The 24,449-nt window shown below is 42.1% G+C and overlaps 1 protein-coding gene across 2 annotated transcripts in view; it reads right to left on the reverse strand.

Moving 5' to 3' along the window:
- The window catches only part of UNC93A (unc-93 homolog A), a 476,402-nt gene extending 456,168 nt beyond the window's left edge, over positions 1-20,234 (reverse strand). Inside the window, exon 1 of one of the 2 annotated variants that reach the window (XM_069234531.1) lies at positions 19,832-20,234. In XM_069234531.1, the coding sequence (XP_069090632.1) occupies positions 19,832-19,918 (87 nt within the window). In that variant the 5' untranslated portion in view covers positions 19,919-20,234. The remainder of the gene's footprint in view (positions 1-19,831) is intronic. The other variant, XM_069234532.1, reaches the window with a different exon arrangement.
- Positions 20,235-24,449: the final 4,215 nt, after the last annotated feature.

The following is a 24,449-nucleotide window of genomic DNA, read 5'->3' on the forward strand; positions in this document are numbered from 1 at the left end:
TTCCAACCTTGAAGGTGTGCCATTTAACCCAACATAAAATACATCAATCTCCACCACAAATTCCATAGCAGCAGGACCCAAAAACAGATGAATCCCTGCTCTAAGGACAACAACCTAATAGACATCTGGAGGCTGTTCAACTCCAGTGGTAGTGACTACATATTCTACTCCCCACATACCATACCCTCAGGTGAATCGATTACATAATAACAGCTAAATCTCTAGTCCCTGCGGGAAAAAAACAGTGACCATGCATGTACATCCCTTGACCTCTCCATTGCAGACACCTATCCACCCCCAAATGTTTGGCACCTAAATGTGGCACTCCTGGAAGTCGACCTTTCCACATCTAAAATCAGAAAAGAAATACAATACTTTTTGCAAGAAAACAAAGGCAGTCATACCCCAAATACAATTAGGTGGGATGCCTTGAATGCCTCCATTAGAAGCACCTTAATGAATCTAGCTGCTTTAAAAAACAAAACCCTCAACAAAAGCCTTGAATCAATCAAATCTGAGATCAGGACACTATCTGGGTCCATCAGACACTCTACGGGCGCTCAAGACATCCCTAAGCTGCATAAACTACAGTACTAATACAATCAGATACTCAAGCACAGAAATGAGTTGACATTGTTAACACAGAGAAGGCAACCTCTAGAAATGTAGCTGGGAAAACCATTGGCAATTACTTGAAGTACACCAAAAACAAAAACATTACCACAGCCGTCAAAGACAAATCTGGCCACACAGTCACCATCCCCCAGGAGATTCTAGATCTCTTTCACAACTTCTACTATGAACTTTATGCCCCAAACATTGCAATCAACCCAAATGATTGTATCTCATACCTGAACTCTTGCTCACTGCCATCACCCTAAAAAGTAGATAGAGACCAGCTCAATGCCCCCATCGCCCTAAAGAAATTCCATTGGCTATGAAATCCCTTACTTCAGTTAAGCCTCCCGGCCCTAATGGGTTCACAGTCGCCTTCTATAAATCCTTCTCCTCCATCCTATCCAACCTTTTACTAGCCTTGTTCCAATCGTACACCTCCCCAGGTTGAATCTCGGGATCGGCTCCTGAGGCTACAACAGTTGTTATCCCGAAAGAAGGGAGGGACATACTGGACACAAAAAATTACAGGCCCACATTCTTGATCAATATTGACTGTAAGATATATGCAAATATTCTGGCAAAAATACTAGAAAAGGTGATCCTAAAACTGAGTGCCACAACCAAAGCTTCTTAAAAGGTAGACTAGCTGATGATAAAATTTGTGTCTTCTGCCACGCTCTTGAAAAGGCCCGCTAATTGTCACCACCTACCATGGTGATGGCCCTCGATGTGGGAAAAGCCTTCGACAGGGTATCATGTACCTTCCTGCACGAGACACTTCACAAATTCCAGCTAGGCAATAACTTCAGACGGGTGGTGATGGCTCTCTATTCATCTCCAGTGGCCAAAGTCTGGTTAAATGGCCGCCTCTCCAACCCTTTCTTTCTAATCCAAGGCACTAGACAGGGATGCCCTTTAGCTCCCCTCCTATTCCTACTAGTCATCGAGCCCTTCCTATAATACCGAAAATCAAATTAACACTTCAAAGGCATTCAATTGCAATCTGGAAGACAACTTCTGGCTGGCTATGCCGACAATGTACTAATCTTCACTGAGGAGGCTGACAATGCTATCCACACATTATTTCCGAAATCAACAATTACTCAAAGGTACCGGGCTACACCCTTAACCATTCCAAAATGGAAATCTTCCCCATGAATATACACTCCACCTCTGTGATCTTAGGTGATGCCGGTCCAAAGTGGCAGCCTGACACTCAAATATTTAGGCATAGGGTTCAGCAGAGACCTCCACACATCTGTCTTAAGCAACGAAAATAAGACACGCTGCAAAATCAAGGATCTCTTATCCTCATGCTCTCCCAAGCATCTCACTTGGTGGGGTAGAGTGGACACTACAAAAATGATGATAGCACCCCTAGTCAACTTTCTCTCGAGTATGCTTCCCATATACCTATCTCCCTCCTTCTTTAAGGCAGTAGACAAAGCCATCTCAAACTTCATTTGGAAAGAGAAGAAAGCCAGGATTGCCGGCCCCACCCTAAAGCTGAACAAAACTAGGGACGGTCTAAATTTGCCTGACTTCCACAAATATCAACAAGCATTTCTGACCTCCCAGGGTAGTTGGTGGCTAAATATGACCATGGACGCCCCTCCTATTTGGCTCCAAATTGAATCTAAACTACTTTCTCTCATTCCAATAACATTCATACTGACTATTCGTAATCTCCAAAAACTAGACTTGGCCCACTAGTACCCCATCATAACGAACATGGTATCAGCTCTCCTATGTGTTGACAAAGCTCTGCCCAAACAGAAATCGGACTCCACCATGGCTTCCCTACGTCACATCTATAAAATTAAACTAGAAGGCAGTACTCACTTTTGGAAACAATGGGCAGTAAAAGGTATCAATTACATTGGAGACTTGGGAACAATCGCAAACCCTTCTCCTTTTCGGAACTAAGTTTGCGTCATGATTTACTGCCATTCGAGTTTTACAACTTCATGAAACTGAAAAAAGCCACTAGGGGGCTTCTGAAACCACATGATCTAGACCTCTCTGACTTTTTAAAGAAACTCAAAAGAATTTGCCATGTCACACATCTCATCTATAAATTCTTATAACCCCTAGGACTATACCTTTTCAAAAAGCTAAAGAAAAAATGGTCACTATACATCCCTGAAGACCTTCTTCTACACTTCTCCATCTCTACATGCCACCCAATTGAACGCTTCTCCTTCCTAGCTAAAATTATCCCGGAAATTGCACAATCAAGACTTTGGTCGATACATAACTCTTCCTGGACTCCAGCTAAACTTCACAAATTAGGGATACTGCAATCTGATAAATGCTGGCGATGTGGGGAATCTGGATTAACTGAACACATGTTCTTTATATGTAAGCTGGTCCAACCACTATGGTTTAAGGTGCAACATCTCATTCAGGACATTTTCAAAATTCATTTCACCCTGTCTCTACTAACCTCGACTCTTCTGCTTACAGTGCACTACCACAACATCCCTCTGCCCCCAAACCTCCAAATGACCTACTCCTACTGAATTTAATGTTAGCACTAGGCACAAAAACAATTCTAACAGAGTGGAAATCCACTACAGAAACCTCCTTCAAAGTATGGTGGAACATTTTATGCTCTACCTTGGGCTCTGACAGCATCATGTACAAAGAAATACACAACAGTAATCGCTCGCACGACATATGGAACACACTTGACCTGTATCTCCAAAAAGTGGATCCCCCATTGACCATGAAGTCCAGGAAGTGTGTCACACCCTCACATCTCATTTTGCAGTCCCATTTCCACCCCCTCTAACCCTCGACCACAATTTGTATTATAGGAGACCTTATCTCGCCCTGTCCCCCCCTCGTTCCTCACTCTTCTCCTCTCTATTTCCTTTATCTACCTCCTCTTTCTTCTTAACCAAACTACTGCACACTCAGGTATCCTACTTGCACCTCTACCAGAATACCCTTCATCTCACCCTCCTCGATCTATTGGTTGACTCCACACAACATTATTCATGGTACTCCAAGTCATTTGCCAGCATACTGTTTTATTCTATTTAGATTATGCATCTGTATGTGATTTTGCTGCTCCCATAAAAGAATGTATATCATTCGATATCTCTTCTTGTAGTGTGCATACATTCTTTACTATGTATTTTGCATCTATTCTTTTGAAATTAAAAAAAAAAGTGTTTGAACTAAATAGACAAGTTGGGCCAGATTAAAAAACATTTTTGGCTAGTCGCTTTACATGTGCTTTGTAGTAAAGAGTCAGTGCTTGGAACAAACTATGAAAGCAGATATGTACACGTGAGACTGTGTGGCAAGAACGTTTGTGCATACTTGTGTTGAATTTTGTTGTGTTGGTGATCTGTTGTGTTGTTTGTTGTGCTGCTGTTCCTTAGTGCTGTCTTACGGGATTGTTTTCTACTGTGATTATTGTGTTGCATTCCATTTCAACAGTGTATTGTGCGTTGTTGTGTCCTATAAGTACTTTACAGATGTCAGTAAATGAGGACACATTTCCAGTCAAAAGCAACACATTCCTATGACATTCTAGTGACAACCATTTCACACTCTCACAGTTGGTACAACACCACTATTCCAGCTCGTCAACTGTTTAAGACACCACTGAGCCCATATCTATGAAACAGTCCCCTATCTCTGCACATGTTCTTTTTCAAGTCATTTGTCCAGAAACATCAAATGTGCAATATGCCTCACAACTATTCAGCAATCTTCATTTGTTGTCCATAGTCACACATGCAAGAACCTGACTAGACCCTGATACTCACTGTAACAGAGCTCAGAGTGCATGCTACAAGTTCTGCTGTTTGATTTATTTTAAAGCAGTGAGGCCAGGGGGAAATCAGTGCTATTACACTGCACACCAACAATGCAATCAGCAGGCTGCAGCTCTAGTTATCAGTAGTCAAAGAAGATGAGGAGGCCCAAAACATGTAGGAGACTCAGCTACACTTTAGGAGTATGGTAGCCAAGAGTGCACTAATGTTGGTTTCAACCAAATAAAGTGTCCTTCCACAGTCTGAAATCATTACACAGAAACTGAGGAAAGCCTTTTTAAGGGATGGGAATTACAATGAGGGGTTCTCCTCATCTGTCTCACCATGCTGTCTGCCCAGTACATGGAAGCGTAAGGAGGATAGTTCTGATCAACACCTTTTGTCAATAGAAGAAATAGTTAATAAAAGTTCATTTTTCTAAAAATTCCCATATCTTTTTCATGTTCACAAAAGCTCTAGATTGTTGCATTCCACACTAATACCTCTACATCTGGCACCTTCTAAGGCATATGTAAATTATACAACACCAACACCAACAAATCTGTTGAGGTTGCAGCCTGATTTGTTTGGGGTTATCAATTCCTCCCTCGTGCATACATTGCCTCCTCCCAAACACCAGTTCCCAATAACTGCAGATACCTGCTGATCTACTGCCACCTTTCAACCTTAGCCAAAACCAAGAGCTCAAAATGTGATCCCTCGTTATAATAACTGTTTGACCTGGTCCTCTCTGCAGGGTCACACCAATTTTTTGCCTTCCTCCTCCCCTTTTTTGACTTGATTCTTTTTGCTGGCCTTATGGCTGCTAGCCAGTTCTAAAGTGCTTGTGCTCTCTCCTTTAAGCATTGAACTATTGGCTCATTCGCAAATGCCATATTTACTTTACTTAGAAGTCCCTAGAAGTCCCTAGTTAAATGGTACTACAAGTGCCCAGGACCTGTAAATTAAATGCTACTAGTGGGCCTGCAAAACTGGTTCTGCCACTTACGTAAGTAGCCCTTTAACCATGTCTCAGGCCTGCCCTTAAAGAGCCTGTGTATGCAGTTTTAAACCACCAAGCCAACATGGCAAAATAAACCTTTTTGCCAGGCCCCAACTTTCCCTTTTTGTACATATGTCACCCTTACGTTAGGCCCTGGGCAGCCCAGAGGGCAGTGTGCAATGTAGTTAAAAGGTAGGATATGTATTTTTAAATTTTACATGTCCAGTAGTGAAAAACTCTTACATTTGTTTTTCACTCACATAGGATAACATTGGAGTTACCTTATCATTACATCTTATAAGTGTAATTTTCAAATGGAAAGACAAACCTCTTCAAGTTTGGTGTCTCTGGAAACATAGTTTAAAATTCTAACTTATGGAGAAGTTGGATTTTAAATTGCAATTCTGAAAATGCCACTTTTGAAAAGTATTCATTTTTTTATCCATTTGGTGCCTGCAGTCTGTCTCTGGTCACATGACTGACCATAGTTTCCTGTTGGGCTTTGTGTAGTCCTCCTAAACAGCCACTCACAATGGGAGCTTAGGTGTGACTTGATGGGCCATCCCATGCAGGATGAGAGGGAGCAGCTGGACACAGCCTCACTTACACTTGACTAGGCTGTGTCCTGCCCACACACTAAAGGGCTAACAACCCTGTATTGTCACTCCAGCCACCTTGGAGCCAGGGAAGGCAAGGCAAGGAATCCCTTTCACTTCAAAGCCCATGGGTGGTTTCTCCATTAGGGCTCAGAGGCTGCGCCCCAATTCCTACACGTTCCTACAGAAATATTAATTAGATTACGATCATATTTCTCAACAAGTTGATGTATTTAAATCTGAGCTGTCTGCCCCACCTCGTTCTGAAGCAAGAGACGGAAGCCGGGCAGTAAATCAACTTTCTGCAATTGGACGCATTACATAGGGCTTACCGTTGTAAAGCTCTTCATTGACATTGTAGCCTATAATGATATCCACAATACGCCAGTGTCGCTTTCAGTGTCATGGTTTCGGGCATTGGAGTCTAAATGCCTGCATGAAGGCAGCCGTCTGTTATTCATAGGGCATAGATCCTACCCTTTCCCATTTTTCACATGTAGAAGTCAATGCAAACAAGTGTAACCTGGTACCTTGTCCTCTGTAATGGTAAATGTTATAATGCTTATCTTGTATTATGTATATTGTACTGAGACCCCAGGTCACGCTCATCTCCCCCACTGTGACACCCCAGGCCCTGGCTGCATGCCGCTGGCCCCAATAGAATTAGAACTGCTGTATTTGTTCCCCAATGCAATTGATTACAAAAATTTGCAGTGTTTTGTTCCCTGACGAACTTGATCCAAATATCCAAGTCAAGCGCAAAGGGAGAAATATGTGCTTACAGTAAAGACAGTTATCTGCTGTATGGTTGAGAAAACTAGACCTATGTTAACACCCTTAACATTAATGCCAAAAATACGGATTGCTTAACAAGCAATAAATGTTAAAAACGTTAAGGAAATGTTCCTCACTTATTTCACGTTTTACTTAATCTTGCATTCCCCAAGAGTGTTAGCTATTTTATCATGTGTTTTTTTTCTTTGCATCTTATTACTCTTGCATAGAGCATACTTTGAGCCATGCCAGGTGTTTATTATTCCAGCACTCCGTCTATCATCCTTTTGTGTTGCTAAAATTGCCCTAAGTGGGAAGGGTATGCCCAGATGTGGGTCCCATGCTCACTGTGCCACTGGATTCAAGCTAGCCTGGCTGATGAAGGGTGATACTCTGAAACCGGTCCCAGGATGCTTGTTTCTAATCTAGGGAAAACCTGGCTTGGCAGTTCGGCCTGGACTGTTCCCATGAGGAACAGGGTCAAGACTGATTTACATATGGCTGGGTCCAAACTGGGGTTGTAAGGTGAGCAAAAGAACGATGGATTAAACCCAGATCTGTGACTAGGGGTGAGTGTTTGCATTGTTCAGCATTCCGTCCATCATCCTTTTGTGTTGCTTAAATGGTTTATTAGGAGCTTTGATTGACAGCTGTTATGCTGAGGCTGAAGCCAAAACAATAGGCCTGTCAGTGGATTGGTCCCTCTATAGAGCACACAGAACTATCATCTTGTACTCCAGTTGCAATTGAAATTCTGTGGACACACAGATGTTAAAATATTTCCAAGACAACAGCAAAAAAAATGAATTACTCAAATGTGAGTGAGTGCAGTGTATGTTTGGAAGTGAGGGAGATGCGAGAAAGTGCATTCTGGGAAGACTGAAAAGAGGGTCCTGAGGAATGCAGAGAAAAAAGGCATACATATCTAACATAAAGTGGGCATAACTGAAGGCCAAAACATCTTCCACAGATAGTCACAGGCTCACAATTTCAGAATTGAAACATTTCCAAGGTAACTATTTATAACAAATCATTGCTGTTACTTGTTTATTTGAAACAACTAACAACCATTGACAAAGCCAATCATACTGACAGGTTTTAGGTTTATCTCAGTGGTTGTGTTATAACTTTGGAGGCAATTACATCTCAGAGGGAAACCAAAATATCGGTCTGGTGCACACAATGGGAATCACAGAAATGTATCTTACATGTTCCCTTTTAGAGAACCCCCACTTTTTTCATCCTACCTAAACACCTGACTGAAAATGTTTCCATGTGACTGATTGCAGCCAGCAGCAATGGGTGATTCCCAAAGCCTGGTTTGAGCATTTTCTTCCAAAGTTGATGCTGCATGCAGTACATGACAGCGAGCAAGCACACACTTTAAAGGGCTGAAGTTGTCGCACTATACAATTTGCATATTACAGTAACTGTTGAACATATTAATGAAGTAAGAAATTTGGCAGTTTTTAATGTTATTAATGTTAATATTTTAAGACTATACATTCCCACTGCCTTATAAGCCTTACTTTATCACTAACTTTTTTTCCTTTAAAATGGACCATTTGCCAATCTTTTTTCAATTTGTTCGGGGGAGGAGAACCCACCCTGGACCCCACATTTATCAATCAAGCTTGCTTCCATTGTTTGCTACACAAACGTTATACCTAACCTTTACGCCTCACCACTTTTGAATGTCTTCGGCCACCACTGTCAAAGCCACTGTCTAGAGGTCTCTCCCACCTTCCAGAACCAGGACATCAGGGTGTAAATACTGGACCTCAGACATGACCACTTCAGTGCACTTCTGGACCGGTGGATACTCTGCCAGGAAGAAGGGCTGCTGTGCTGCTGAGGGACTGCCTCTCTACTGGACTGCACTCTACTGGACTCCTTTTCTGCTGTGCCGACCAGCTGCCTGCGGCTTTCTTGCCTGGGTGAGAAGGACTGGACCTGCATCACTCTTGAACCCAGAACCCAGAGTGACTCCAAGGGCTAGTTGGCTGGCCTCCTGATCTGAAATCTGAAGGACACAACAGACTTCCAACAAGCCTGCTTTTGCACCTGGACTCTGCCATCTGTAAAGTCTATCCTGCCTATTGGAGCCACATTAGTCCTGGACTGACCCTTGGAAGTGGGCCTAAGGTGCTTACCAATGGAACTGATGCATCGCCTCTGCTGAGCGTTACATCCTGGAGCAGAAACAATGCATAATCTCTATTAATCAGTACATCCCCGAGTAGAACTGACACATTGCTGCTGCTGCGTGAACTGGACACTGTTGCAAAATACTTGCATTGCCACGGCATCTTAGGTCTCATGCATTGCCTTTAGAAGAATAGGTGTGTAATGCTTCCCTGGAGCAGTTCCTCATACCTCTCGTTGACGGCAGCCTTAACAATGATGCTGAACCTCCGGATCGCAGCTTCACCGCTCTTCAGAATCGAAGCATCACCTCAACTGCACATTGTGCCACAGACACCAGCCCTCACATCACAAGAAACTTCAACAGGATCTTTGATGTCGACACAACAGGACCTCACACTGCAGCCTCACCACATCTCAGAACCAACGCATCGCTTCGGCTGCATGATGCATCTTTGATGCGGATCCACGCAATGATCCGGAAACCAGGATTAAAGGTAGTTTTGTTCAGCAGGCCTAACTGGGTCCCTGTCACCGGCCCATCCTCCATCACAGTCAGCCCAAATTTGTGACTTTGTCCCAGTCTGACTCCACCAGATATCCCCGGATGGTGCTTTATGCTTTGAGAAGCTATTCTACAATTTATTCTCTAAGAATGTATAATTTTATAACTACTGATTACATTTTTGTTGTTTTGGGCTTGTTCTATTTATTAAATTAAGAATTATTTTTCTAACATAGTGTGGGATCTTATTGTGTGGTGTTTTCACTGTTCTACTGTTTGAAGTGTTGCACAAATACTTTACACATGGCCTCTAAGTTAAGCATGGCTGCTCTGTGCCAAGCTACCAGAGCGTGAGCACAGGTTAATTTGGGGTATGCTTGTGCCTTATCCTGGCAAGGATTGTGGTTGCTGCTCTACTAGGGCTCATACCCTAGTCAACCAATGTTCTTATACTCACCATCTACTAGAAGAGTTCCCAGGACCAACTCCCTTCTTTCAACAGAAAGTAAAGGATGCCAACCAGCACACATACTCTAACTAATATCACTGGAGGCATTCTTTGGGTCATATATGTTCAATTTCCAAAATGCAAAAAAAAATCTAAAACACAAATTCAATCCATAACTTAAATTTAATATATAAAGAAGTTTAGTTTAAAGGGAACCTCCAAACCTCAGCAAGCTACATTCTCTACAACAGGTCAATCTACTCTCTCTGTATCTCTGGCACACTTGTTCAGCTTTAAGTAAATTTAAAATGTCTTTATTTGGTTGCATTTTGAAACCATAACAATAGCAGCAGAAACAAGTACAAGAGATGCAGTAAAAATAAAGATAAAAAGATAAATCACTAACGGCTATTAAAAAATAAAAAGCTTATTCCAAAGTACTCAAAATAATCAAAACAGCATTTAAAAATCTACACACATTAACAATTACCCAACGCCCTGACAACGTTTGCAAGTATAAAAGTGCTGGTCTAACTTGACTAAAACCAAGCTCTTTGAGCAATGGGATTGTAAAAAGAATCCTGGGTGCATGATAACATTTAAAACGCAGCATAAAGTACAACGTATCGTGGGGTGTCTCATTAATACATCTACAGGAACCCAACAAGCTGGAATCATAACATATCCGAGGTGAAGCTAAGCTCAGGTGTAATAAATGTAACCTAAAACGAGTCAACAACCATCTATTCCTGTTGTTTTTCACCATAGTTAAATAGGGTTCTGCCTCCCAAGTTGTAGTTATCATGAGTCAACAACCATCTATTCATGTTGTTTTTCACCATAGTTAAATAGGGTTCTGCCTCCCAAGTTGTAGTTATCATGACATGGTGACGAATGGATGGCTGACGAACTCCACCTCCTCTGTGTGTAAAAATAACCGCTCTCTAAAGGTGTCTTTCATCCTCTTCAAGTCCCCCTTTACAATACCTTCAGCCTTAAGAAAGATGCCCATCCTACCTAATTTTGTGAAGGTATATTTCACATATCTCAACCATGGGATGTTAAGGGTGTGATCCATCTACAAACTATCTCTAATGATCAAAGGGTTTAAAAGCAGTTCCTTCCTTGACCATATTCTGAATCAGGCCATCAGCGGGCGCATCGCTATAGGATCACTAAAATACTTAACCCCCCCCAGCTTCTCGTGTACAACATAGGTTGAAGTATTCTGAGGAATTCAAAGCACCCACCTTAACAATCTATTCTCTTCTATCTGTAGTTCCCTGGGGGTGGGGAGGCGATACCCCAAATATCACTCCCATACATAACCTTAGCTATGCACTTGGCTTCATAAATTTTCATCAAGGCTTTTATTGGTCTACTTCCCAGCCATGCCGCAAAATTAACAATGGCCCCTATGGACTTCCTAAAGTCCATTTTCCTAACCTCCAGCAGTGGTTTCCAGCTTAAGCCTGAATCAAACTGTACCCCCAAGTATGGAAAACTCCCATCTGTAACTAGGGGGAAATGGCTTAGGGTGAAGGACTTGGACTTCAAAGGTTTAGAACACAGCACCATAACATATGATTTATACAAGTTACTGCAAGGTTCAAATCCCTCAGAAAGCGATAAAAAGCATCCAGTAACTTTTGTCAGCAGTTCTTGCCATCAAAACTGCATCATCTGCCTATAGCATCACTGGCAAGGAACATGAGCCATTTAAAAGGCAATCTGTCTTGGTACCCACTAGAGCCTTCTCCAGCCCATTCAAATATAGGGTAAACAAAAACGGGGCAAGAATACAACCCTGTTTCACCCCACACTTTGTTTCAAAGCTCTCCGAGCAAGCCAATTCTGCTGAATACCTTACCACAATTTGGCTTCTGAATGAAGATCCCTGAGGAAATAAACAATGTTAGAGTGAACCCCCATATCTAACAAAATCTTCCACACTTTATCCCAGTTTAGTGGGTCAAAAGGTTGTTAGGTCCATAAATGCTAAATACATTGTTTCTGAACAAGCAATGGTATATTTGCTACAAATCATAAAGAGATTTAAACACTGGTCAATTGTCAACTTACCCTGCTGGAACCTATATTGGCATCCCAATAATATATTATTATCATCCGCCCATGAGTGCAATCTATCCAATTGCACTCTCCCCAAGACTTTTACAACCGAATCGAGTAGGGAGATGGGCCCATAACACTCAGGCTTACTCTTATCATCTTTTTTTAATACTGGTACAATTGTTGACATAGACTAGGAACCCGGGGGACCCACCCTTACCGCAGCATTCAAAACCAATGTCAACAGAAGAGCCCAGACCTCAATGTATTGTAAAACTAAGTCTGGCAGAATCTCATTGGGGCCCTGGGCCTTATTCTACGTGAGAGCCAAAATTCCATGTCTAACTTGTCTAACTTCTTCTAAAGTGAAGAGCAAGTTAGACTTTACCCACTTCTTTCGGGCCTCCAAACCCAGAGCAATCTGAACAGGACAATTATACACCTTGTCAAAATGATCCACCCAATCCTGGGCCGGTATGTGATAACCATGTGGTAGGGACATTCTCCTGGACAAAGCTGGGCTGATTGATAATACCCCAGAACTTTGTACTATTTGTAATTTTACTGGAATGTGCCAAATTCTCCTAAGCCCCTCCCCTTCCTTTAAGCTCTTCTTTATATATATGCCTACACTTGCTCACCAGTTCCCTATGTCTAGGGGAAAATTTAAGGGCACCCTTTAAATTTCTCAAGGCCTTCGAACTGCCAGAATTGAACCATTTTGGGGTTTGATTAGGAGTTTTATTGCAGTCTATGGAAAGAACAGTTCTAATCTTGGCAGAGATAGCTGTGAAGGCTGCTAGGAAATCCTCATCCCTAGAAGACAACTCTAAGCAGATTGCCAATTCTGTCTGACAACTATAAAATGGAGACGTTGCAAAAAGTGTTGGGATCGACTAGAGATCATTTTACATGTCTCCCCTGGCTCTGAGTCTGCATCTGGGGAGCAATTTGCTGGTGTATGATGTTCTTTATGGCTGATCTAGGACCCCTCAAACTCAGCTTCAAAGGATTATGATCGCTTTTGCGTAAAGGATGGCAAATTACTTTAAATTTGGTAATCAAGGGACGTATGGTGGCTGAAACAAAAATGTAATCAATGATCGAGGTGCAGCCCCTTCCTTGATAAGTTGGAACAAGTATCTGATCTTGGGCTACTGACAACATATCCCAGGTGTACCTGAGGTTGAAATCATTCAACAACAACATTAATTCTATGCCTTTGCTTGAACGTTCCAAGTGAGGCCCTGAATTCATGCAGCACCTAGCCAAGATGCTGGGGGACAAGACCAGTTACCAGACCTCCAACATTCCCCAACCCTCAAGGATGTGCATTAAAATCCCCAACCAACAATAGATTTGTCATCCTTCCACCCTAATGTCTCCCTAATGACTCCATAAACCTAGTCAAACTATGGGCACGTGTAACGTCCAGGTTTTAGCATTATAGAAATTTAACAGCACAACACTTAAGCACCCAGCGAACATAATCCTAAGTGTTTGAATGGTGTCAACAGTAGATGATAACTCTCTTACCTGTCCATTTATCCTGATGGAGATGTTAATTATCATACCCCCTTGAGCCAGACCAGTGGTTGACTGAGTGGCTGAAATGAAATATTTTTACAGCCCTCAAGATGAAACACATTCTTACGCTCCCACGTTTCTTGGAGACAAATCAGGTGGCAGCCCTTCACAAGGTTTACCTATTCCTCCTCCTTGCTATATTCAAATTGAGCAATAATATGTCATCCCCAGTGATAAGCAGTATAACATCCACCCTCTGAGCTTTAGGATCCAGATGATCAGAGGGCTCCACACATATTAAGCAGTCTGCAGCTGTAAGCTCACATCAGTCACAAGCATCCAGCTGACTCAAATCTGTTATTACATGTCAATTATGGACAGACTGCCAAGGGTGACATGACCATACAGAAGATCTCTCCTGAGGTCCTGAAAATAGCCTCCCTTGGGTCGATCTATAGAAACCACCCAGTGGCGAAACCTGGATGCCGGAAGACATATTACCTCTTCTGAAATCGGCCCTTGCAAGTGCATGTTCAGCAATATTATCTCTATTAAAAGTAACAATGCAATCCCCCTCCAGAGTCTTGGATCCTTTATTCAGCCATTTTATTCTTCTCACCATGTTAATACAATCGAGAGTAGCTGCACCAAGATTCAAATGGGAGCCTAACCAAAACATTACTTTACTCTTCAGCTCCATATATGTTTCTAGAGAATTGTTGCCCAGGGAGGGACATTACCCCAAATCATCACATAAAGGGTGGCATCAGGGGGGAGATCAATAATTGGCATACTCAGAGCACTATGTGCATGATTTATGAAAAGATTGCACCGCCTTTACGTCATTGTTTGGCGCGAAAGCGGTGCTAATTGACAAAATACAATTATATTTTGTAAATTTGCAATGCTTATACATTAAAAAAATGACGCAAAGGCGGCGCAAACTTTTCATAAATCAGGCCCCAGGTTTTTCAACATACTCCCTCTGAGGTGGGAGGGACATGAGACTTGTAGGACCTTCCTTTATAGGATGATTCATCAAATCACCATCACAGAACCCTACAATCTCATTCTCTGGGATTCTACTCATAGTAATGCCAGATTCAATTACACTTGGGTATCTTATTACAGTTGATTCGGAGACCTCCCTTCTAACCTGATTAGAATTACACAATTGGGTAACCTCCGGATATTCTGGCATTAGACCATGACCCAGCGCTTTTAATGGCCCACCTCTCCTTAACAAGAGTTCAAGCTTGGATTGGAGGGAGTCCAAACAGGACTGTATTTTTTCTGTCAATCAGGTCCTCCATCGTTTTGATGCTCTTTGTGTTCTACATTTTAGCCTTTGAAATAGGGGACAAGCCACATTCCCTTCCCGGGTCCCATCCATCCCTTTTCTTCCCTTTCCATGCCGGAGAATGGGAGTCTTTCCCTTGGTCTGATCCTGAGAAGCACAGAGTAGAGACACTGGCTGGAACCACAACAACACAATTAACTTGAGCTTCGGTTGTAGTAGGGTTCAGGACTGACTCACTTGTTGTTAACCTAGGTCCATCGGGGATTGTTGATAGTACTGCACCCCCCCCCCCACACACTGCAACAGTTCATCCTCCCCATGGGTGCTTTATTTTTCCAAAACCCGTACAGCAGATGGTAGATATGATAAAATACTTGGAGTCTGGAGGAAGGGTTTAAGAGTTGCAGAATCTAGCTCCCCCGTTACTCTTATAGTTGTCTTACGCTTTCCCCATCAGCATACTGGGCTACAATTGGGGTGCAGCTGATAAACCCTCCAATCAAAGCGATAATATCAGATGATGCACTTTGAGCCATGATGGATCGTGACCATTAAAAAGTCCCAAAGAAGTTCCTTACCAGTTACATTTTACATAAAATCACTTTCTCAACAACTTTTCTGCTCAGTGGCCCCCTGACAAATAGCTCAATACAACTTCTCACGCTCTGTAAGTCGGTGTTGACCTAGTAAAATGTTCAGAGTCTTACTGGTACCACTTACTAATCCCCAAGCATCAGCTCAGCCTGCAAACATGGTCCAAATCTTAAAATCAAAAGCTGAGACCAAGGAGGGTGGCCCAGCCCAGCCTCTCTGCCCGCGGATTGGCACAGACGGGCCCGCTCTTTGCCCGCTCTTCACCTGGGCGTGTCCCGCACAGCAGGACACAGCAATGCCTCAAATAGTGCCTAGGGGCACGAGACTGGTATGGCGGTGTTGCCGACCCTAGCTACAGTAGCTCCTGGGGGGGGTAATTCAATAAGACAGCCCCCGCCAAGCTCCAAACGTGTCCCGCACAGCTGGACAAAGCGATGCCTCAAATAGTGCCCCGGGCATGTGACAGGTATGCCAGTTTCTTCAGTCTCTGAAGAAAACTCTCAGTGAAGGAGTGCCTGGGAACTACTTACCTTGTTTGATAATTATTGGATGTGGGTTTTATAAAGCTCTGACCACGAGCGAAAATTCTATGCTCAGCAAACAATGGTTATTCTAGGTATCGGGAAGCTAGGGTGGTTAATATGTCAAGTTAGGGCACATGATATAACCGGCAGGTCACAGGGTTGTAAAAGAGTCCAGTGGGCAAATAACCACTCCACAAGGAACTTGCAGATCCCAAGTTCCAATCTTGGTACGACAGATAAACAGCTTAGTGAAGATGCTTCTGCTCCAATGACCTGTGTGTTATATCGAGAGCATGATTTTGAGTCAAATGTCACTTTTCAAGGAGTGATAAAATAAGTGCAATTGAGTTTAGTAGTGTTCCCCATTAAGCACTAAGAAAACATATATTTGTGTTTTCTGATATATAAACACTTGTTTTTCTGGCATAAGTATTCACCTCATGCCATAAACTATACTTTCAGAAAACAATATTTTCTTTGCCTTCTCTGAAGATAGTATTGTGCCTATAATTTTTTTTAATACATTTCTGCTGTCTCCTGTTGTTCTATATACATTATAATCATGTTGATGTGACAAATAGCTTGCCTTTTCAGAGATCTGTAAAAATATTTTGCTTTCCTGCCATTGATGCACTGTGTCAGCTTGTGGATTGAGGCGCCGTATGTGGTGGGAGGGCTTTACCGGCACACTACTGTTACTGGCCCTCTGAACTCTTTCGCCTACACCATCAAGAATTACTAATCACTCAAAATGCAACTGGCAAAGGGTTTTAACTGAATGACTTAAACAAGGTTATAGAGAGAGACAAATAGACATGGAGAAAACTGAAGTGAGAAAAGAGGTAAAAGGCAAAAAAAGAGAAAGGAATGAAGACAAAATCAAGGGAGAAGTGAAAGAAAGAAAGAAAGGAAGGAACGAAGGTAGGAAGAAAAGAAAGAAAGAAAGAAAGAAAGAAAGGAAGAAAGAAAGACTAGCCTGATGGTAATTTGATGGGTGAAGAAACACCGAAAGAATGGGAGAAGGACGAATAAACAATATTGTAAATGATGAGAATAAGCTGCAGATGAAGCAAAAGGAGAGAAGAATTTAAAATAGAAATAATAAAGAAGAAAAAAGTGGACAAAACCTTAGTAGAAAGAAACTAAGAGTGAAAAGAAAGAAAGCTATAGGAAAAAGGAAAAAGGAAAATAAACAATGTGCAGGATGAAAGAAGAAAGTAAAAAAGTGTAAGATATGTATTAAAGACAAAGAACAAAGAACAAATGAAAGAATGAAAGGAAAAGACCACAAAGATGAATGATAGAAAGTAAAGTGAACATTGAGAAGACACAAGGAATATATATTAAGAAGCATGAAAGGCAGAAGGAGCAGGAGAAAAAATAAAAGGAGATGGGGAGGTGAAGAAAGAGGGAGAAAATAGAAACAGAGAAAAGCAAAGAAGGGAAGGAAGGGGAATGAAAGGGTACAGTGGAAAATAGAATGTGGTCTAATAGACTAAAAAGAAAAAGGAGAAAAATAAATGTAATTTAAGGAAGGAACAAGGAAACAGACAATAAGTGAAATAAAGAAAAAGAAGGGGGAAAGAACCGGATAGATAAAAAATCAAAAGAAGGTTTAGAGCAGAAAAGAAAAGGAAATGGGAAGTAGTGAGTGTGTAGAGGTCAACATAACCAGCAATCTCAGAGAGAAAAACGTAAACTCAGTAGAACGCACCAGTGTCAGACGTCTAGGTCAACCGGCACGATGTCCATGTCATGGTTTCTCAGAATCAACAAAGTAACCCAAATCGTCCACAAATACAGAGATATATGTGTAGCACCAACTTGTGTACTCAGGCCCATATTTATACTTTTCGCGCCAAATTTGCGCATTTTTTTAATGCAAAAGCAATGCAAATGAACTCTACTCATTCCCTTTGAACGGTAGAGTGGCAACGTGTGATCACGGATGGATGTGTTTTCCGCTCCGTCTTTTACAAAGAAACGATTTATTTGTCACAAGCCATTAACGATTTCTTGTCTTTCTTTAGTCCCAAAGCAGCCGTAAGTTATTATTACTGAAAAGCTTTGATCCTTAGCGTTGGGGAAGTGTTTGAATAGGTTTAATTTTGTGGATTAATGTCGGACTGTGGGCAAGGCAGAAACAAAGTAGACTCTTCTAGTTATTCCCACCTCGTATGACTACCTCCAGCTGGACCAAGGAGTGAAATTATTATAGTACCACCTATGACATATAAGGAAACATGAAGGATAGGGAATGGGTGAGCAGCTGTGTTTATCTGTATGCATTTTATGTCTGTTGTACATTTAGTTTTTGCACTTTTGATGTATAAGTAATCAACCAGCGAAAATGAATAGCTAAATTGTTTTGGTAACTTGCATATCTTGTATGTCAGTTATACATATAATTAATGTATATTCATGTTCGACTTGAACAATTTTGTCACTCTTCTTTATGAAGAATTGAAGGATTAAAAAAATAACCAGAGATATATATTGTTGGCATTCTTAACAAATCAGGTAGAGCAGTTGTACATGATTAAGTAGCAATTCCAATACGAATTTTCTTCACTATTGGGTTGAACTAACATTGGCTTTTAATCTATCCCCACTTTTAACCTCTCATTGTCTTATTCATTTTCGTAATTCACAACATTTTCAGAGCATGTCTGCCATTACATTAAAACATTAAAAAATGTCTCCATCTCATGTCTGTTAAATCTAGGAGGTGTACAAACGTGTGTTGTTCTAATTATTGGATCGTGGTTTTAAAAAGGTTTGGTAAGCATTGGTTTAACCCTAAGGATAGCCCTACTGTCTACTTAACATGATAGTTTCCAAGCCTGTCCCCTTCAACTAGATCCTCAGTCTTGATGACTGAAAATCAACTTGGAAGGGCAAGACAAGAAAATAAAAGGAGGCTGTTGGCCTTGGATCTTTCTGCTGGGTCATCCCCAAACTTGTTTGCCTTCACTCCTATTTTTGCTGAATTTGTTCTTTTTGGCCTTAGGACACTGCACTCTTTACCACTGCTAACCAGTGCTAAAGTGCTTGTGCTCTCTCCTAAAAAAATGGTGGAACTGGCTTATACCCAACTGTGACATTGAATTCACTCTGACGTCTCTAGTAAGAGTAAGGTGGCACTACCAGTGCCTAGGGATGGTAAATTGAATGCTACTAGTGGGCCTGCCACACTGAGTGTGCCATCCACTTAAGTATCACTTAAAATATATCTCAGGCCTGCCATTGTTTTCTACTGCCATTTCGACCTGGCAAAATAAATATTTAGCCAGGCCCATTTTGCAACATAAATGTTTTGCCAGACCCACACCTTTCATTGTAATACATATAAGTCACCAATAGGGTAGGCCCAGGACAGCCCAGAGGGTAGGGTGAAATGTACTTAAAAAAGTAGGAAATGTTCTTTTAAGTTTTACCTGTCCTTGTAGTGAAAATCTCCTACATTTGTTTTTTCACTGCTGCAAGACCTGCCTCTCCCATAGGATAGCATTGGAGTTACCTTATTACATTTAATAAGTGTAATTTCTAAATGGGAACAGGTAAGCTGTTCGTTATTTCTTGTCATTGGAATTGTAATGAACAATCCTAACTGGTGGTGAAGTCAGATTTTAAATTACAATTTTGAAAACACCACTTTTAGAAAGTTGTTATTAACCACAATAGTTCCAGAAGCTAAACTAAAAAACATTAAATAATAAACAATAAACAAAAGAACAACAGTTGCCACAACACAATAGTGTAAAAATAGAAAATTATTATTCAGTATTAAAATGTAAAAGATTAGCAATGGCTCCATAGATTTACTTATAAATGTGGACAGATAGATAGATAGATGCACACAAACATGCTCTTTACAATTCACAGATTGCCCCACAAGTTTTATCTGTGGTTCAATGTGTGACCCTTCTTAAAATCACTTCTAGAGACATCCCATACCTGCAAACTTTGGAGTCCTCCAAAGGCGGTGAACAGAAGCAAAAATCCCAGAGAGACAATCAGGATGTTCTTGAGGTGGTGTGCCATTTTTTGGCTTGCTGTGCCTAATGCCCTTCTGACTGAAATGGCTGCGTAATCCCAGAGCCCGGTCTGCAGCAGAGCTCCTTGAAGATAAGACTCTTAGATCTGACTGAAGACTGCTGGGATAGCCATGTGTGCCAGCGCCCACTGAACTTTGGCAAGAAAAGAAAGTTCATCGATATTGTAATTGTTACTCATTCACTTCATGTGGTGGTCATTCCTGAAACAACGCCCAGCGAGTGCAGCTGTTGACTCCTCCTAGGAGTGTCTCAGAGCGCAAGACTATTTATTGTAAAGATTAGTTTTGCTCAGGCCGGGTGTCCGACTCAGTTGCTCAAGCCTGTTTCCATGACTGCTTGAATAAATAACGCTCTTGTAAACTGAATGCACACTAGTGTAGTGAGCGGCAATCTCTGACACATGTGACTGTTAATTAAACGTAGGTTGACCCCGCTCCTCTTCACGGGTGCAGCACGAGAAGAAAATCACTTGGTTGTGGTCCCAGATCGGGTAGCGCCCCTTTCTCAATACTATATAAAGAATGCCCTCGTGACACCCATGTTTATCTGCGTGTACTTCCTTGACATAGAAATGTAGAGAACATTCAGGGAAGAAACAAGCATATCTTTTTTAAAGTTTAAAATAACTTTGATGAAGTAACCGTAAAATAAATACACTGAGTTCTCTACAAAATTGCGTAATAAAATATGAAATGTATGTCTCGAAAAGGTCAAAAGAAGGAAAGATATCAGAAAGAAGGGACGGGAGAGAATCAGAGACGGAGAAAAACATTCCTTATGATGAGTAAAGACGTAGTGAAGATGAGCTGAGTAATTGACAACAATGTAGAATAAATATAACAGTGACATGAGCGAAACAAATGATTAAAATTAACATGGACTCAGTTAAGTAAGTAGGAAGGAAACACGGCTATCTAATCCAGTGCATTCCTGAACACAGCTCAGGGGGTTCGAATCGCTGCTGCAAATGAATTTGTGTCACCATAAAAGCAAATCGGTAACATGAGGGCTCTTAGGCTAGGAACATCAGCTGTTGACGACCCTGACGGTTGTAGTTCCGTTTCACGGCATGTGGTTTATTAAAAGTTATTTTAAACAAATTAACAAAACCTGCAAGACTGAAGGCTTTTTTCCAAACATTGGATATAAATTATTGTCTATGTCTGTGATTCCATGTGACTATTGTAACATATGTTCAGTATTATGTAATTATGTGGCAAGGGAGGACCGTATTAGGGAGCTGGGTTGACTACAGTAGCGGCTGCTGCCCATACAAAGAGGTGGGGCAGCGCGGAGGGGTCAATGCAGGGGGGTCAGTGCCGGGGTTTGAGGGATAAATAATAATAAAAAAAGAAGACCTAGCTGCCACTACAGCTGACGGCTGTCTCGGTGGCCCTCTGCTCCCGGAAGTCCATGGGCCACCACAAGCTCCCAGACTCCCCACCCAATCCAGATGCTGCTCTCATGCTATTACTCAGAATGAAAGCAGCACCAGGATTTGTCTGAGCAGCCTGGTTAGGCTCTCACTAAAGGATTGAGAGCCTGTGCCTAATCTCTGCCTGACTGTGCAACACAGCTCAGGTTGGAGCTTGGGCATGTCGGTTTGGCCAGCCTAAGATGGCCGACCAAAACAACATGTGCACTTACAGTGCTTATCACTCCTCCTCCCAGTCCCTGTTGCTGTCAACGTTCTGTTCTGTATGTATCATTTTCTATACACTGATTTTCACACGTATGATTCATTGTTTCTGTATGTGTGTGTGATGTAAAGTGCTGCAACACCCTACACTGGTAAGAGAGGCACTATAAAACAAATAAAATACATGTGAGAGTGAGGCTATGGAGAGATGAGAGGCACTGTTGTAGGTTGGTGGTGAGGGAATCATTGAAAAGCCCCAATAAAGATTGCTGTAATCTGGTGCACTCTAAGATCAACATTTCCTATGCTTTTAAAATGAATACAGTTGAATTTATAATGGAGAATGTGTTGTAGAATGCATTATTTTTGCAATTTTTTTACAAAATGTTCTTGGGGGGTGTGGAAGGAAAGAACCCCTGCCTCTCATGCCCCATTGTACTGGACTGGTTCGCTCATTATGCACTGTATGGGGCTGGCATGACAAAATTTGCCAGGGCTGCTTTGGGTTCCCAGTCAGCACTGACAGACTACAGTACGAGCGGGAGAAATGCCTCGAGAGAGACAGCACCATATAGATATGGGACCTCAATTCCAAGACATGAAGTGACAACACTGCATATGAAGACGTCTTTGGCAACCATGGCCCTGGCGACATGAACGAGAATGGTGAAAGTCTCACAGATATCTGTGCTCTGAGCAATCTGTTGATAGACGGTAGTGTATTCCAACACAAAATAATACACAAGGTAACATGGGTGTCACCAGACCATCAACAGAGAATCAGATCGACCAAATCTGCATTACTAAGAAGTTCCAGGGGTCCCTGCAGGATATGAGTGATGAGATGAGTGATTGTGGAATCAGACTAGAACTTTGTCGTGTACAAGCTAAAGCTGAAGAAAGCCTGTATGGAACCAACAAACCTACACCAGCGATATAACACAACCCTCCTCAAAGATGCACAGAAATGGAGTAAATGCAGACAAGTGAAGATTCATTGATAGTATTGCAACAGAAGCCTAGGAAACAACAAGCCATGGAAACTAGAAAGAACTAAATGACATAACAAGTAAACTCTCTGGCAGATACAGAAAGCCAGAAAGACCTGTTAAAGACAAAGCTGGAAAGACAATCCTGGGTAGCAAAGGCCAACAGCAAACATGGTTGGACCCCTTTGAAGAACTGCTGAACCAGCCTGTGCTGCAGTCTCTACCAGACATACAGCATAGCTGAAAAGAACTTGCCAATTGACTGCAACAGACCAACCATTGAAGAAATACGGCAAGCCATCCATGAGAAATGGAAAGGCAGCAGGGCAACATTGCTGCAGAGGCAATGAAGGCAGATTTTGAAACATCAGTTGACATTCCATACCCCATGTTTTGAAGGATCTGGAAATAGGAAAATGTGCCATCTGACTGGCAAGAGTGATAACTCATCAAGATCCCCAAGAAAGATGACCTGAGTAACTATGCAAACTACAGCGGGATAACTCTTCTATCAACCGCAGGCAAAGTGTTCAGTAGAGTCATCCTGAACAGAATTAAGGAACATGTCAACGTTCAATTGTAAGACCAGCAAGCTGGCTTCGTGAAGATAGATCCAGCACAGACCAGATTGCAACACTGCGCATAATCATTGAGCAATCAGCAGGAATCAAAATCCCTCCTCTAATTCAACTTCATAGACTATGAGAAGGTATTCAGTAGCATGGATAGAGAGACCCTTTAGAAACTCCTCCGCCACTAAGATGTGCCAGATAAACTTGTAAGAACCATTAGGAACTCTTACAAGGGAATGACCTGCAAGATAGTCCATGGAAGACAACTCACAGAAGTCTCCCAAGTGAGAACCAGAATCCGCCAGGGTTGTTTGCTCTCACCTTTTCTCTTCCTACAGGCCGTAGACTGGATCATGAAGACATCCACAGCAAGGAGAAGAAATGTAATCTAGTGGACAATTTGGACGCAGCTCAACAACCAGGATTTTGCAGATGACCTTGCCCTACTCTCCCATACCCATCTGCAGATGCAAGAGAAGAATGACAATGTGGCAGCCACATGGGCACAATTTAACCTCAACATAAAAAGGAGAAAAAACAAGATCCTGAAGGTTAATGTGGCTAGCACAGCTGCAGTCACTCTTCCAGGCAATGCACTGGAAGAAGTAGAGTCATTAATCTACCTGCGCAGTGTCATAGACAAGCAGGGAGGCACAGACACCAATATCAAGGCAAGAATCAGCAAACCAAGGGCTGCCTTCATTCAGCTAAAAAAGATCTGGAGCTCCAAGGACCTAATGCTGCAAACCAAGATACCAAGATCAAGGACTTTCTGTCCTTCTGTACGGGGCAGAAATTTGAAGAACAGTGACCACCACCAACAAAGTCCAGACCTTCACCAACACTTGTCTGCAAATCCGCTGGCCAAAAACCATCTGCAACAATGACCTATGGCAACAGTCTTTCCAGCTCTCGCTTATGAAGAAATAATATAAAGATGCTGATGCTGGATAGGTCACACCCTCCGCATGCCTGCACCAAACACCACCATTTAAGTCCTGACCTGGAACCCTACGGGAAAAGGAAAAGAGGAATGCCAAGTAACACCTGGTGCAGAGGCCTTGAGGCTGACTCCAAAGAGATGGAGTTACACTTGGAGTAAGATTAAAAGAAAAGCCCAGGACAGAGATGGCTTGCGAGTCATGGTGGATGGCCTGTACTCCAGGAGGGGTAGTAGGCATAAGTAAGTATGTAATACATCTATCTCCTTGGAAAGTGTAGGAAAGTACCATCTTGCCTGGCATGTTACCCCCATATTTCACTGTATATATGTTGTTTTAGTGTATGTGTCACTGGGACCCTGCCAGCCAGGGCCCC

This window comes from Pleurodeles waltl, chromosome 5 (genome assembly GCF_031143425.1).
Source record: "Pleurodeles waltl isolate 20211129_DDA chromosome 5, aPleWal1.hap1.20221129, whole genome shotgun sequence".
Lineage (NCBI taxonomy): Eukaryota > Metazoa > Chordata > Amphibia > Caudata > Salamandridae > Pleurodeles > Pleurodeles waltl.